General features: G+C 44.7%; 1 protein-coding gene across 1 annotated transcript in view; it reads left to right on the top strand.

Moving 5' to 3' along the window:
• The window catches only part of foxp4 (forkhead box P4), a gene marked incomplete at its 3' end in the record, with an annotated part of 124,784 nt that overhangs the window by 88,349 nt on the left and 20,840 nt on the right, over window positions 1–15,595 (top strand). Inside the window, 3 exon segments of the mRNA XM_079218389.1 lie at window positions 1,099–1,188; window positions 11,216–11,338; window positions 14,276–14,425. Coding sequence (XP_079074515.1) covers window positions 1,099–1,188; window positions 11,216–11,338; window positions 14,276–14,425 — 363 coding nt within the window.

Below are 15,595 nucleotides of genomic sequence, written 5' to 3'. Positions count from 1 at the left end.
GTGTGTGTGTGTGTGTGTGTGTGTGTGTGTGTGTGTGTGTGTGTGTGTGTGTGTGTGTGTGTGTGTGCGCGCGCGTGTGTGTGTGTGTGTGCTTACAGTAAGTGCAAGGCGACTGTGTTTTGAGATGTGTGTTTTCTTGTTTTGTTTTAGGAAAAGTTCAGACATTACAACAAAAATGAATGTCTGTTTCTCTGGACATATGTGTCTTAAATCATTACAAATCTGTCCAGGTTGAGCTTGAGCTTTAAATGCTACACAAGCCACACAGTCAATAAAAGAGAAATGTAGTGATACAAATAAAGACGGGGGTGAGGAGGAAGGTAGTAAAGGAAAAAAAGAAGATATGAGGAGAGGCAGTGGGAGGGATGGCTGAGGTCGCTGTGTCGAAAGGATGAATCGGCAACACTCAAGGGCAGAGTGAAGGAATGGAGACAGAGAGCTCGAGAGCGATGGTGTCACTGGTTTGAATGGACAGCACTGCAGGGCTGAAAGAGGAGAAATGAGAAGAGGGGGAGGAATGAAGAAATGGGTGGTGGTTAGTCACAGCTCTTTAGGGCACATCAGGGCAAACGGTTCCTTACATCACTGTGACACACATAAACACAGTGCAACTGACACACACGAAGATATGCTGACACACTTCTGCCTCAGAGGATGTGGAAAACCCACTTTGCACCTTCCTCGGAAACAAAAGAGGAGGATGAAAGGGGTTTGGAAGAGAGAGAATGAATCAGATGGTAGGGCAGAGAAACAAAGGAGAAGATGGTCAGAGTTTTGAATAGGTTGGGAGGAGTATAGTCGAGCAGACGCACACACACACACACACACACACACACGCAGATACGCGCGCATAGTGTATGAAGGCCAGGTGGACGTTTCATGTTGAGGAAATCTGACCTGACAGCTTGGCAAAGGGAGAGGGTGCAAAGAGTGGCCAGGAGGAGAGTTTTTGTGCTTCTCTTTTTAAAAAAAAATTAAATATGTGTTGTTTGAAACTGAATTTACAGACATGAATTTTGTAAAACTATTGAACTATTGAAATGTTGTTTCACTGTATGACCATGTGTGCTGAGGAACATCTCTATTTGTCCCTTGTAGGCGCTCCAGGCAGCCAGACAGTTCCTCCTCCAGCAGGCCTCTGGACTCAACTCCCCTGGCAGCAATGAGGTCAAACAGAGCTCTTTGCAGGTCAGCGCACACACACACACACACACACACACACACACACACACACACACACACACACACACAACCCAAGTGTTGCTTTGTCAAAATCTGTATAATATTAAGCCGCTGGCTGCTGCAGCTTTGCATTCACCAACTTGCCACGTCAACTACACAGTATGATATAGGCACATACTTTTCTCTCTCTCTCTCTCTTTCTCTCTCGTTCTGTCTGTGTCTCTTTCTGAGTGCATGTGTGTGTGATTGTTAATGTGTGTGTGTGTGTGTGTGTGTGTGTGTGTGTGTGTGTGTGTGTGAATGAGGTCTTTGTAGTGATTGGGTAGTGAGCTGTTTTCAGAGTTGAATTCCACAGTAAGCAGAGAGAGTGGGGTTAGCTGGAGTGCAGGATCCTCAATGAAAGACACTTGAGGAGGACACACGTACACATGCACACACAAAGACAGTGCGCACACACACACACACACACGCACACACACACATCATTACTATATGTGCAGGTTGATGAATATCACACATGCCATTACTTCTGGCAGTTTTTTACATACATGTGCTGTGTAGAGAACATGCAGAAGTGTGATTTGTAGCCATGTCTCATATCAATAAAGTGGGGCCATGGGTCTACTAGAGCAGCAAGCAGTCTGGCTATTGCCCTGCTCTTCTCGTTAACGTGCCACATGATAAACAGACAGCTGGATCATCACAGTATGGGAAATAAAGAAAGTCATAGAAGGGAGAGACGGACAGATGTGAGTCAGAAGCAAGGGTAAGGTCAGATTTCATTTGCAGTTTTGGAAGATAGTAAGGTGCTTGTGGGAAAAATAGGACTAACCTTTCACATTAAAAGGTGATAATACATTGTCCGGTCTAGATAAAGACAATTCTTTTTTAGTGAGTAAGTGAGAGAAGACAAGATAAATGCTTTGTGAAAGTATTTTCATTTGGTCACATAAATATTTGGTGCTGGCTCATGTTTTTCCAGGAAAACTCCTCTGGTGCAAAGAGACTCCCTTTCATATGTCCAGCAGCAGGAAGGGGGCTTTGTTTGAAATAAACAGGAAGAGCTGGGTGTTGAATATGAACAGCAGTGGCCACCATGACAAAGCAGAAAAAGAAAAAAACAGTTACCTAGAACTCATTATCAACAGAAAGACCAAAAGAAAATCATTTTCAGTGTCTGCCACACAATTTAATTGCCAAGTGACCCCTGGGAAGTGCAAAAATGCCACAGAATTAATGACGATGTGAAGATGTCAGAAATGAAATAACTTTTTTTTTAAAGGGGGTTCTCGCAGATTACACTTTAATCAAAACTTTAATTGATATCCAAATCACTTTATTTACCTTGGATAACAACTGACAGTTGTATAAATTACATGGTGACTCTTAAGGGCTATGAGAATAACATAGATACGCTTTTATATCAGATCTGTTTTGTTCAAATATTCCAAACATGTAATTCGTAAATCAACAAAAACTGGTGCACTGTGACCTAAATTGATATTAATACATGTGCCATCCATCACAATAGTTCAACCATTCACCTAAAGTGTGTTCTCCTCTGGCTCTCGCTTGCACTCCTAATCTTTTCAGACACTTGGTTTAAATCGTCATTTGCGGTCGATTCAAATGGGTCAGTGTGTGTCCTGGGTCAAACGCATATCAGACACTGCTCTGCTTTGGCATAGGATGGGATTGATATGATAAATGTTGCCCATGTTTAAACTCTGGCTCATCTTAAAAACATCTAAAGAGACAGGGACAAATAGGGAAGTAAGAGAAAACGAGCACATAGAGGCACCTGAAAGTGAACATGTAAGTGAACATGTAACGTAAATCTATTTGTTTAGCATTGAAGTGTAAGGAACTACTGTTGTGTCTCTGTGAACACTGACAACAGATTAACCTGTGACAGTATTCTCACATGGATGGGGTCAAGCACAGGTGCTTTGTACATGAATTACCTTCTCTCTCTCTCTCTCTGTCTTGAACACACTCTCTCTCTCACTCACACACACACATACACACACACACACACACATATCACACTCCCCCTCCTCTTCTCACTCCTTATCTGTCTTGTTTGTTGTTGCCTGGCCTAGCTAGCCTCTCTGGACTCTCCAGGGCATCCACGCTACATCTCTGTTGTATGAGCTATCAGCTCGCATGGCCCCACACACCCGGCAACACACTCACACACACTTTTGGATTTAAATTTGTGTGTGTGTGTGTGTTTACTTGGATCCTCACAGTCAGAAACGCAGACGCAAACAACAAAGCACGACGCACTGTTTGTGTGCAGCAGCAGTAAAGTTGTTTAATAGACCTCACAACAAACCTGACTACTACCAAGGTGGCAGACAGAAACATCTTAATTATTGTAATTTCCAGCTTTATGATTATTTTAAAATTGAAGCAACTTCCCTTAGTTGCTGTAATTGAAGCAATCATCCGTTGGCCACGGAGAGGGTGAGTGAGCGATGGAGTGAGAGAAGCCAGACATTTAATCTGATCCTTTCTAAAGGTGGCAGAAAGAAACTGTACAGTGACACAGAGGCTCACATCAGGCACAAAATGGCCGTCTTCAGGTTGGTTCCTGCTGGGCTGCTCTCACACATGCAAATGAGCCTCAGCCAATAATGAGATCTTTAGGAGCTCGATAATTAGATTTTTCCCTTCTCTCTGAGGGAAAACGACAGAGGCCGACAGGGAGAGTGGGAAGACTTCTATTTGTGTCTTGACTTCTCTGGAGAAGCCTTGGTCTGCGCTTACAATACCCCTCCTCCCCATCCCCATCATATTTCTCTTCTTTATTTATAATAGAGGGGAGGATCTGAGCTGAGAGCAAAAGAAACTCTGAGATTATATCTGCTTTTTGATTGGTTGTTCAGAGATGGTCTCTGTGTTTGGCTGGCCGTGTGAGATCGTATCAATCCACTTTGTGCGTGCGCGTGTGTCACTGTCATGTGCCACATTCAGGAGAAACTCCACAATAGCTCAAGTCTCTAGACAGGCAATTGCAGGAAAAATGTATTGTGTGCAACAAAATTGTAGCGACAGTTGCTGAAAAGCACGATGATCAGAATAGTGTGAGGGATTATTTGGGAGTTTGATGATTCAAGACTAAAAAAGGAGTTTTAATTAGAGGTGAGAAACACATTTCACACTGATAGAAATAATACTTTATGATAATAATAATAATTTGGTGGATTATAATAACACAAATTGTCATTTGAATGGATTCAATGTTTCGTAAAGACACGGATATTGCAAAACAAATTGGGGATTGTTAATAAAAAGGTGAAAGAAATCAACAGTAGTAATTGTATGTCCTGCACTATGTGGGTCATTTCTCTCTGTAGCTGTGTGTTTGCAGTAGGTATTGGACATAGTTAACCACAGTTACTGTAATTGGTCGAGGCACGCGTGCGACCAAGTGAATTGGTTGACACACAGTTGGCAGACAGAGTGCCAATTGGCGGATTACCCAGCATGATGCATAGCATGCCTCCATGACCTGCCACACGTTCTCTACAATGGGCACACTTGGCACGCGCTCATGCACTGGGTGGGCACAAGCAGACACATATACAGCCACTTGGCAGACGCACGCCTGGCACACTTAACACACTGCCACTTGGCATACACACATACAGATTAACGCACGTGCTTGGCCGCGGCCCATACCTATGTAATTGAATAGCGTGGTGTCCTGTTTTCATGTATTATTGAGGAGCTCGTTTAATTAGAAAAAAAATGAAAAGACTCATTAGAGATATGTTAATTAGCTTGCCTCTCTGCTCTCTGGAGAGCGCTGGCACCAGCACAGTAGGATGGAGGAAGAGAGGGAGTCACGTAGGAAAGACGGGAGGAAGAAACTGAGTCATGTCAGTCTTAAAGCTGAACGTTTATTTCAATGAAAATACTTTTAATCAATAATACAACCCTAATTCACCAGTTTTCTATACATATACTGTGTGCTGCTGAATATATTTCTGCCTTCCCTAGCTTCCTTATTTGAACCCCTACAGATTTGAAAAACTACTGAACATAAGGATTCTGAGGCCGGGTTCAAAGTCTTTTAACTAATCAACAAAAGTATGTTGAAAGATGAGTGTTTAGCCCCCCAGTGTCTGCGTTACTGAAGCGGTTCCTTCTCTCCTCTTTTATTTCCTTTCAAAGTGTTTTTCCCAAAGCACTCCTTTTGTCCACTCAATGAAAGTGCTTAGTTGGCAGTTTCTTCTATTTGATGTGGAGGGAATTGGGACTGCGTGTGCACGTGCATGTGTGTGTGTGTGTGTGTGTGTGTGTGTGTGTGTGTGTGTGTGTGTGTTGGGGGGTAGTATGGGGTCCTGACAGTTTGTGAAGGGTGTACGGGAGGAGGTTGAGCAGCCAGTGGAATGGGTTTGGCTCTGGGCAGAGAGGTGGACAGACAGAGGGGAAGGATGGAGAGGAGAGGTTTGGGTCTGGCCACTGAAGTGTGAAACTCTTATTTTGTGATTTGAAACATGAGTGAAATCAGTAATGAAATATGGTCGATAACGGCCTCTCAGACTTCCCAATGAAATGCCCTGAGTGTGTGTGTGCCTGTGTGTGTGTGTTTCTGAAATGTGTTGTCATTTTTATTCTGAACCACTGGGGCGTTAGATGGAGGGAGGCGGTGGACGAGGGGAGAGAGGGTGGGGAGAAGGATTTTCCACTTGAACTTGCTGCTCTTTCAGTGTCCTCTCTGAAGTTTTTTTTCTAATTTTTTTTTTCATTTGTCTGGCCCTGTCAGGGAGAGCTGACTGTTATGTGCGTCCACATGCATTGAGTATGTGTGCCTATGTGAGCATAGAACAAGGCCCAGCTCAGGCTAGTTGAGATCCCAACTCCCTACTCTCAGCAGTCTGTCAGCCTCATACTATCATTTCATCTATTCATCCATCCTTGCATGCATGCATCCACACAACCATCCATCCTCCTTTTCTCCGATTTAGTTTGGTCTTGGAAACCTGTCAAAAGACACACTTGTAGGCTTGTCTACCTGTGTATGTTAAATACAGCCAGATATACTGTTATGATACTATAATGATATTTCAAATATTATTCATAGAAATATGTGAAAATGACCCTCTCATTAAAAGTACGTATATGCCTTGTGTGAAGCAACTTGGAAAACAATGTAATAAATTGCAGTAACTCATAAAAGTAAAAAGAAAAATCTCCAAAATGTAAACTTTACTTGAGTTAAGAAAAACAACCCTGTTTTCAACTTTGTGACATTGCTTTTCTTCAGACAATCCCATTGTATTCAGTTTAAGAACATTGAGGAACCCATGATGAATTCCAAATCACCAACATTTGGCGATACATACACACAAATATGTAATACAATTCAAACCTTCTTTGACACATTGAGATTGTGTTTGGCACCAGCTTACACACATTGTTTGTAGATACAGACACACTCATGACTCAGCAAAGATTTGGCGGTAAAATCCCTGTATCATCCCCAACCCCACCTGGCTTCGCTCATCAGTTCCCTCCAGAGTAATGTGGCCCCTGGCCCCGCTGCAGATTAGCTGGAGGAGGGGTACTCACCACACACAATGGGGCCCTTTTACTTCTAGTGGAGGCCTGGCCCTGAGCTCCAAACAACGCTCTCAGCACAGTGGGCGCTCCTTCTATTTCTCTTTTTCACTCAAATGCTATTCTCCTTCACTCCTCTGCTTTTCTCTTTCTACCCCCCTTGCCCCCCTCCCACCCCATGCTCCCCCGATGAGCACAGACAGGCTGTTTACCTGGACGGACCGAAAGAGGGTATAAGTGATAGTGGTGATAGCTAGTGAATAAACAACCAAAAAGGAGGGAAGTTCACTACACACCATTAGAGCCTGTACACACCAAGAAACAGCACAGTGCTCATTGTATGAATATGCACAGATTTCTCCCTTTTCTACCACTGCTGCTAATGTGTCAAACTTGTTCCACTGTCCAACCAGAAGAAGGGAAGTGTGTGGCAATAGTGATATCCAAAAATAATTTAAATATTTCTAAAGAAAGTAAATTGTTATAGCAGGTTATTATGGAGTGAACAAAAGACTGGAAGAGAAAGGCACAGGTTTGTATGCGCCTGGAGGTGTGTGTGTGTACGCGTGTATGCGCGCGTGTGTGTGTGTGTGTGTGCGTGTGTGTGTGTGTGTGTGTGTGTGTGTGTGTGTGTGTGTGTGCGTGTTTGACAGGAAGAGAGGCAGGCGTCTCCCTTCCAGGGTGAGGTGGTAATGCTCAGTGACAAGGATAAACAGCACTGGGGTTTGCTCCTACCAGGAGAGGAGGAAGAGGAGGAGAAGGAGGAGGGGTGGAGGAGGTCTGTGTCAGCCTCTCTCTCCTCCTCCTGCTTTCTCCTCTGTCATTTTTTCAATTATCCCTCTCCCCTGCATGTCCCCATAGACCCAGAGGCAGGGCCCGCATCATTTAGACTGAGAGCCTGTTTAGATTCTGATTATAGCCTCCTTTCTTCTCACCACTCACTGCCGTCTCTCTCACACACACACACACACACACACACACACACACACACAAACACACACACCACACGCTGTACATTTTTGAGCCAGCATAAATGAGGTGAATGACTGTAGCAGTAAATGTGTCTGTTGAGGACACACTGGATGTTGCACTTTTAGAAGCTGCTACAGTTTGTGTGTCATCTTTTTTTATTTTAAATGTGATGATTTGCCATGCGCAAGCATGCATTAAGTGACAGTAAAAGACCCTATGTTTTTTGTCTCGGGTCTAAATTAAAAAGGAGAAGGTGTGAAATCCAAAGTTTGCTCCTAAATTAGAGAAGATGCAATCGTATAACTACCCTGTCTTTATACAAACATGGTGCTGAGCCACACTGGGCTTATTCCCCTTGCTGCATGCTGGTTTAATATCAGATAGCCCTCCTTCCTCTCGTCCTGAGGTTTCATCTGAAATGGAAAATGGGGCTTTCCTCCTCGTTAGAATGAAAAGTCATCAAGGGAGGAGAGGAGAGAGGGATGGAGGCTCATTGAAATGCAAGTTACATCCCCCTTCTTTCTCAGTCTTCGCTCCTCTGGGACGCCATGCCTTTCTCTTCCTTCTCCTTCCCATCTTCAGGGCACTCCCTCGCTCCCTCTCTTCCTTTGTTAATCAGTTAAACTCCCTCTTCAAACAACCCCTCTAATTACGCTTCCACTCACTGTAAACGACAAGGCTGTCTCTTGCTCCCCCTCTCCTCCCTACCCCCAGCTCCCTCTTTCCAAGACACGAGTTGACCTCTGTCAGCCGCCGACCCCTCAGCAATGTGTGTGTGTACTGTACTTTCTGTCTAATGCTTGCATTTTAACTATAGTGATATCTTAGCTTTTAAAATGTTGTTATTAGTGGTTCAACTTTCACAATGATCAGATAAGTACTGTACAGGATTGTTCACCTGCATGTGTGTCTTTGCTGACGCAACCATCTCAGGCTCTAGGCCACACGTCTCCGTCAACAAACCTGCAGGGTAGGGTTGCTTTCTCTCCGTCTCTCTATTTTTCAATCTTTACTTCCTTTCTTCCTCCCTTCCTTCGCCTCCTGTCCTTTCTTCCACTTGTGTGTGGATGGTATCCTTCCTCTCCCATCTCCCCTCTCTCTTCTCAGCCCTCTTCCCCCCCCCCCCCCCCCCCCCCCCTCAAGCTTCACCTCTCTTTCCCACTAATCTACCACGCATCTCTCTCTTTTAAATTAACATGCAACATGAAAAAAATGGGACGACAGCGGGAAAAAAATTAAATGCATTTAATAAATGGCTGACTTCAAATCGCCCGGCTTTTCAGACTGTCCCTATTCACAGTCCAATGAAAGGGGAGAAATCATTCACCGGGAGAGACAAAGCCGAATGAAAATATAATTCCGCATTGTGAAGCGCTTTTGTCCTGGCCCGTCAAATCGCTAATGGCGAGGCTTTTGTTTTGTGGCGGCACTCTCAGGCTGGCGGTGTCGTATGGCGGTGGCAACGCGTGCCCCATAATCACCACGCTTTGTGATATTAGATTATAGGGGCAATTAATGGCGTCAAACCTTAACTACTCAGCATTCAGCCTGCCACATACACATTCATCCCTTAAACACATGCTCACAGAGGCACACACACACACACACACACGCATGACAGTATATCAGCACTTGCACACATGGACGCGCGTTTGGTTCTGGCGTCAGAGCGTCAGCCAACACACAGAAAGGTGCTATAACTCCAGTAATTATTACGCCTGTGACTTGAAAATGTCAATGGCGGTGTGTATAAAATAGAATGTATGAGTTGTCAAGGAGAAAGAATGGGATGCACAAGAGCAATTAATTACAGCTTTTCATTTGGCAGCTTAGACTGACAGGGCCCGGTGGCGGGGGCAAGCTGGCATGACGCCAAGCGGCACCCATCACCACCCCCACCTTACTCACTACACCCCACAATCCCCTCTGCCTGTTCCTTTACCAACTGCCACGACATCACCCTTCCCCTGCCTCACCCCACTCTGACTCTTTTCTTAATCTCCCTCAGCTCAAACATAAACACACACACACACACACTCTTGTGCTTCAGCTCATTCTTCTACATACCTTATTGTCTATCCCGTCACTATTACATGTGGCTGGGAGTGTGTTTAGTTAGGGAAGCCTACTTTGATGAAGGCAGAGTATCGGTTCACTGACAGACACAGAGAGATAAAGAGACGGATGGAAGGAGGGAGGCGGGGAGACAGAGGCCTGGTGGGAAAAAGGGTGTTAGTATTTATGGCCAATCTTGTTTACAAAGTCAAATCAGCTCTTTATAGATTTCATTTACTGGTGACAGATCGTCTCCTCTCTTGCACAATTCCCTCTGCCCATCACCCTCCCTACCTGCCTCAGGTGGTGAGCAGATAGACTGCTCTGAAGAGAGCTTCTGCACACACTGCCACTTGTGCATGCCCACACACAGACACAAACAATTTGACCATGAGAGAGATTGATATTTCACTACGGAGTGAAAATAGATAAATGGCCAATTTCAGAGGTGATAACTCACCCTTGTATCGCTCTGTAAAGCAGCCATCCCCTCTTAACAGACAGGATTATTTGTATTGAGAAGGTAGGGCAGTTTATTGATTTGTAGGCAGGGAGGGAAGACGGACTCAGACTCAATCTCACTCCCTTTCGATTAATAAATACAGAATCACTTTGTCAGCAGGATTTTTTGTGTGGATTTTCATTCATACGTTCTGCATTTATGCATTCATATCAGTGTCTCAGTTTCTGATTCATGTGGTTAGTTTGTCTTAAGTTTTGCAGTGTTTGTCATCAGATTAGCATCTCAGATGCCCATCATGTGTACAATGCATGTGCAGTAAGAGTGCTTGCACAACATATCTGCAAGATCCACCATGTTTCTCTATACTCACACTGCCTCTTTTTCTCTCTCTTTTCCTGTGTCGCTCTGTCTTTGCCTGCCTGCAGCTCTATCTGATGAGATCTCTATCTCATCAGATAGCCACTTTGTTGTTCCTTTCTTCTTAGCCAGCCTTGACTGTGTGGAAAGAGAATCGGAGGCCGTCCTAATCATGTATTTATAAAAGCAGATAAGATTTTATATTTTATTGGAAGATTGCATAGCTGTTCCTTTATCTTCCTGTTGTCACAGAAATTGCCAGTTGCTTTTTTTTGTAACAATGCCAGCCTTGTGGAGGAAAGTGTCAACAGTATGTGTGCTGGGATGAATCTGTCTATTTATCTTTGTCTGATGTTGCCAGCTTTTCTTGGCAGTGAATGACAACAACACTTCTCTCTAACTTTACCTGTCCATACCAGCACACTGTACCAACTCCATTCACATTGTTTGTTTTGAGAGGAGCAATCATTTGCAGGCACAGTCATGCTTAAAGCTCGCTGTGCCGTCTGGGCCTTTTCACACAAAGCTTAACCCATTGATTGAGTTGTTCTGCTTTTGCAAGCTAGAAAGCATGTGTAAATAATCTAAAATGTCTGTGTTCTGTGCTGTCTTTAGCTGCCTGTGTCCATGGCGATGATGAGTCCACAGATGATCACTCCTCAGCAGATGCAACAAATGCTGTCTCCTCCTCAGCTTCAGGCCCTGCTGCAGCAACAGCAGGCTCTAATGCTACAGCAGGTAAGACACACACACACACACACACACACACACACACACACACACAAGTTGGACCTGTTACCAGGCCGGCACGTTAGGATGTGTCTGTTTTAGTAGCCGCTGACACACACTGGGCGTTATAGTATCTTAGTCAATGCTCGAGATCTTTTAAGATAAATATACATTCACATATCCACTTATACACACATTGTCATTTCAATAACCTCCTCTTTAGCATTGTTGCATGCTCCCGCCTGCAGGCGTGTGTGTGTGTGTGTGTGTGTGTGTGTGTGTGTGTGTGTGTGTGTGTGTGTGTGTGTGTGTGTGTGTGTGTGTGTGTGTTTTGATGCCCGGCAGGTGAGAGAGGGGTTGCTATGTTGACACAAACCAATAAACACTCTTCATCTGCAACCGATCTGTCAAATACCCAGCCGCACCGACTTGTGACCTCCTGCCTACACCAACACTCATGCAACCTTGTAAAGGCTGTGAAGAGGACTATTAACAGAGCGGGGATAGAGGAGTAATTACGGTATAGGGGATGTCGAGAAAATGCATACATTCACACGCAGGCGAGGCCAGAGCACACAGTATATTTAATAAGGAAAAAGTATGATTTGCAGTGGGAAGATCTGACAACGCGTATCATAATAATGGAAACGTGAATTGTGCTGGCTTTCTGGAAACAGACATGCAGATGGCTAAGAACCTCTTCACCAGCTCTTCTCTAACGAGGAAAAAGGAGATTGGGGGTTTTATAATGCTCACTCACTCACACACACACACACACACACACACACACACACACACACACACACACACACACCCCCACTATTAAAACCACCGAGTTCAACATTGCTCTCCCACTTAATTAACCACAGTATAGACTTGCTCTTAGTGTATATCTGCAAATCAGGCACTTTTACCCCCCACCACACACACACACACACACACACACACACACACACACACACACACACACACACACAGAACAATCAACCAACATATCACTCACTGAAGCATTAAATTCCATATCCCCATGGCAATGCAGCATTGTGTAAGAGTGTGTAAGTATGGTTTACGGCCTACTGCTGCACAGCAGCTGTGTGTTTGTACGGGCACTCATTTGTGGATTTGCGTGTGTGCGTTTTAACCTTTAAGTTTCCTCTAACCTTTACTTATGCTGCAACTGCTCTGCCTTTATTTCTTAGTGTGTTCACTAAAGTCAAGGTCATGGTAATAGGCTGGAGAGGTGAGTGCCTCACTTACACATACTCTTAATGCACAGAGCCACTGAATCAAATCATTAAAAAGACCTTAATTATCACTTAATTATTCCCTCAACTCACCACTCTTCAGTCAAGTGTGTGTGTGTGTGTGTGTGTGTGTGTGTGTGTGTGTGTGTGTGTGTGCGTGCACGCGCCTGTGTGTGCTTGCATATGCATTTGTCTGTGTGATAAGGAGGCGATCAGGGCTAGTGACGCGGAAAAGAGAGATTAACTCAGGCCTAAGGAGCGATAAAAGAGAGGAGAGACAGATAGAAAAGAAAAGAAAGAGCAGCAAGAAGGAATGAGTTGTGCATTGAAAATAAATGAAGGACAAGAAGGAACAAAAGAACAGTAGATTATGTAAAACTGAAGCTATGGCTGGGATAAGATTGAAACTGGAAATGTAAAACAGCTTTGCACAAAAAGAGGAGGACCATCACATTACACAGGCTGTGAGAGGATGGGCAGCGGTGTGTAGTCTGCTCACTGTGGGGTCAGACGGATGAGAGACCGAAACAACTGCAGCACTGTGAAGTCATTTCTGCTGAAAAGCCTCTTTGAACATTTGACGCACCATGAAACAAAGACAAACTGCAGACGGACACATGTACAGGCTGTTCTCAAGAGGATAACCCCCCTCCACACACACACACACACACACTCACACACACTGTGGTCAGTGTGAGTTTTCCTGTCCGCCTTGCTATCCTTTCAGCAAGATTAGAATCTTAATGGAGCTTCCTGAGTAAATTAGTGATTACTAATTCAAACAAACAGACAAGCTATGGCCAATGTGTGTGTGTGTGTGTGTGTGTGTGTGTGTGTGTGTGTGTGTGTGTGTGTGTGTGTGTGTGTGTGTGTGTGTGTGTGTGTGTGTGTGTACTCATTGTAGTTTTACATTATTCCAGTTAGCATTGCAGTCTAGTTCATTCCATAACAAAAAAATGCTAGTTAACGTGAAAACTGTAGTCACAGTCCTCTAAATCATCACACACACACATCTACGCACAAACACACACACACACACACACACACACACACACACACACACACACACACACACACACACACACACACATTGTCCCAGCAGGTGTTTTATGACAGCAGTACAGTAAATACAGTAAGAGCTGGCTTAAAACATTTCCTTTTTTTCTTACAGGCTTAGTATGGTCCTGCTCAGTCATGCTGTGTGTGTGTGTGTGTGTGTGTGTGTGTGTGTGTGTGTGTGTGTGTGTGTGTGTGTGTGTGTGTGTGTGTGTGCAGATGTATTTCTGGACCATTGCCCGTCTACATTGTGTCTCAGATCCTTACATGCAGCGTTTGAAGTAAATAATCCAAGCCGGTTTAGCATAATATCGTATCACTTCACAACACAAATCGACACACCATAATAGCGCCATGTAGTCAGTAGTCTTCTTTGTCAGGTCTGTGTTTGCTTGTTGTGGTGTGTGGTTAGTCAATAAACCGCACACAGCCACACAACAATAAACTGCAGCCTGCACTGAGGGGAATAGAAAGCTACTGGATTCCTTGAGACTCTCATTCAAGTCACAGTGTCTGACAATCGCTGGGCGTTTAACTGTTGGACGACTGTGGTATTGTTGAGGTTGATACATAGTGTGTTGTGACTCACTCGCCTCATATTTCTACACCTCCCCCCCTGCCTCCTCCCTTTTGTGTCTGTCTCTAGTTACAGGAGTACTACAAAAAGCAGCAGGAGCAGTTGCATCTCCAGCTTCTGAGTCAGCAGCAACAGCAACAGCAGCAGCAGCAGCAACAGCAACAGCAGCAACAACAGCAGCAGCAGCAGCAGCAGGCCGGGAAGCAAGCAGCAAAGGAGGTGAACTTCACCAAGTACACACTCACTCAGCTCAAGTACACTCTGAAGTACACAAGTGCCCTTAAACGCAGTAAAAGTGGTTGACATGGGAGCCAGCAGAAGGAAGAAAAAAAAATCATGGAGGATCTAATTAATGTATATAATACATATATTAACTCTCGTTTCCCTTCTCTCTCCGCTTCTCAAGATTAGTGTTATGTGTACACGCTTGTCTCAATAAAAGAATTAGCGAATATGGATTTTAATTTCTTCCAACAGCATGCCATGTCGAGGCAGCGATGGGGTGCTGTGCTAAGCCATACGCTACCCTGCCAAAGTAGTCATCGCATGCCTTCAGCTCTCAGCCTGAGGAGAAATCTCTCTGTAGGAAGGGTCTGCCACTCTTTTAATTGTCAATTAACCCCGCCAGCATTAGGAGCCTCCCTTGCTCTCTTTTGTCTCTCACACACACACACACACACACACACACACACACACAAATATGCATACGTACTCACACACTGTACCAGGTTTAACCACCGCTCTGGTATAGTAGGATATCAGAGAATCTCAATCAATCAAAACCTGTGTGTGTGTGTGTGTGTGGGGGGGGGGGGGGTCTGTCTGTCTGTGTGTGTGTGTCTGTGTATGTGTGTACTGTATGCATATAACAGAAACATTTGTGTTACACGAATGCTCATTCACCAGAACTACCGAACACACAGAGGGCCGTGAAGAAGACAGACTTAGGGAGAAGGGCCCCGTGAGACTATTCTGATAAACGCATGAGGAGACACATCCTAGATTTCTCCTCTTCCTCATCCCAGTGGGCAGATCCCCCCCTTCCCCACACCCCGCCCCACAAACTCCTCGCCGACAGCGGTCAACCAACTCGACCGTGACCAAAGCAAACCAGTTGTGGTTGACTCGCATGTTGAGAGGGTGTCTGATTCGTTTTCCCTTTCTCCCTCTCTCTTCCCGCTGCTGTCCCAGTTTTCAGGTTTGTTGTCCTGTAACAACTAGACAAGTGCAAACACTGGTCACACAGCTACACATACATGCAGAGAGGGAGAGGCTTGATGTGTGACGGTTCACTGCCCAAACACATACACTTGAGGGAATATGCCTCCCCACAGAGCTGCATGCAGCTGATATGACTAAGGCCATTTCCAGCAGTCGCAGCGAACCCTC

The sequence above is a fragment of the Taurulus bubalis genome, assembly GCF_910589615.1.
Source record: "Taurulus bubalis genome assembly, chromosome: 5".
Taxonomy (NCBI): Eukaryota; Metazoa; Chordata; class Actinopteri; order Perciformes; family Cottidae; genus Taurulus; species Taurulus bubalis.
This window is presented reverse-complemented; position numbering and strand designations above follow the sequence as displayed.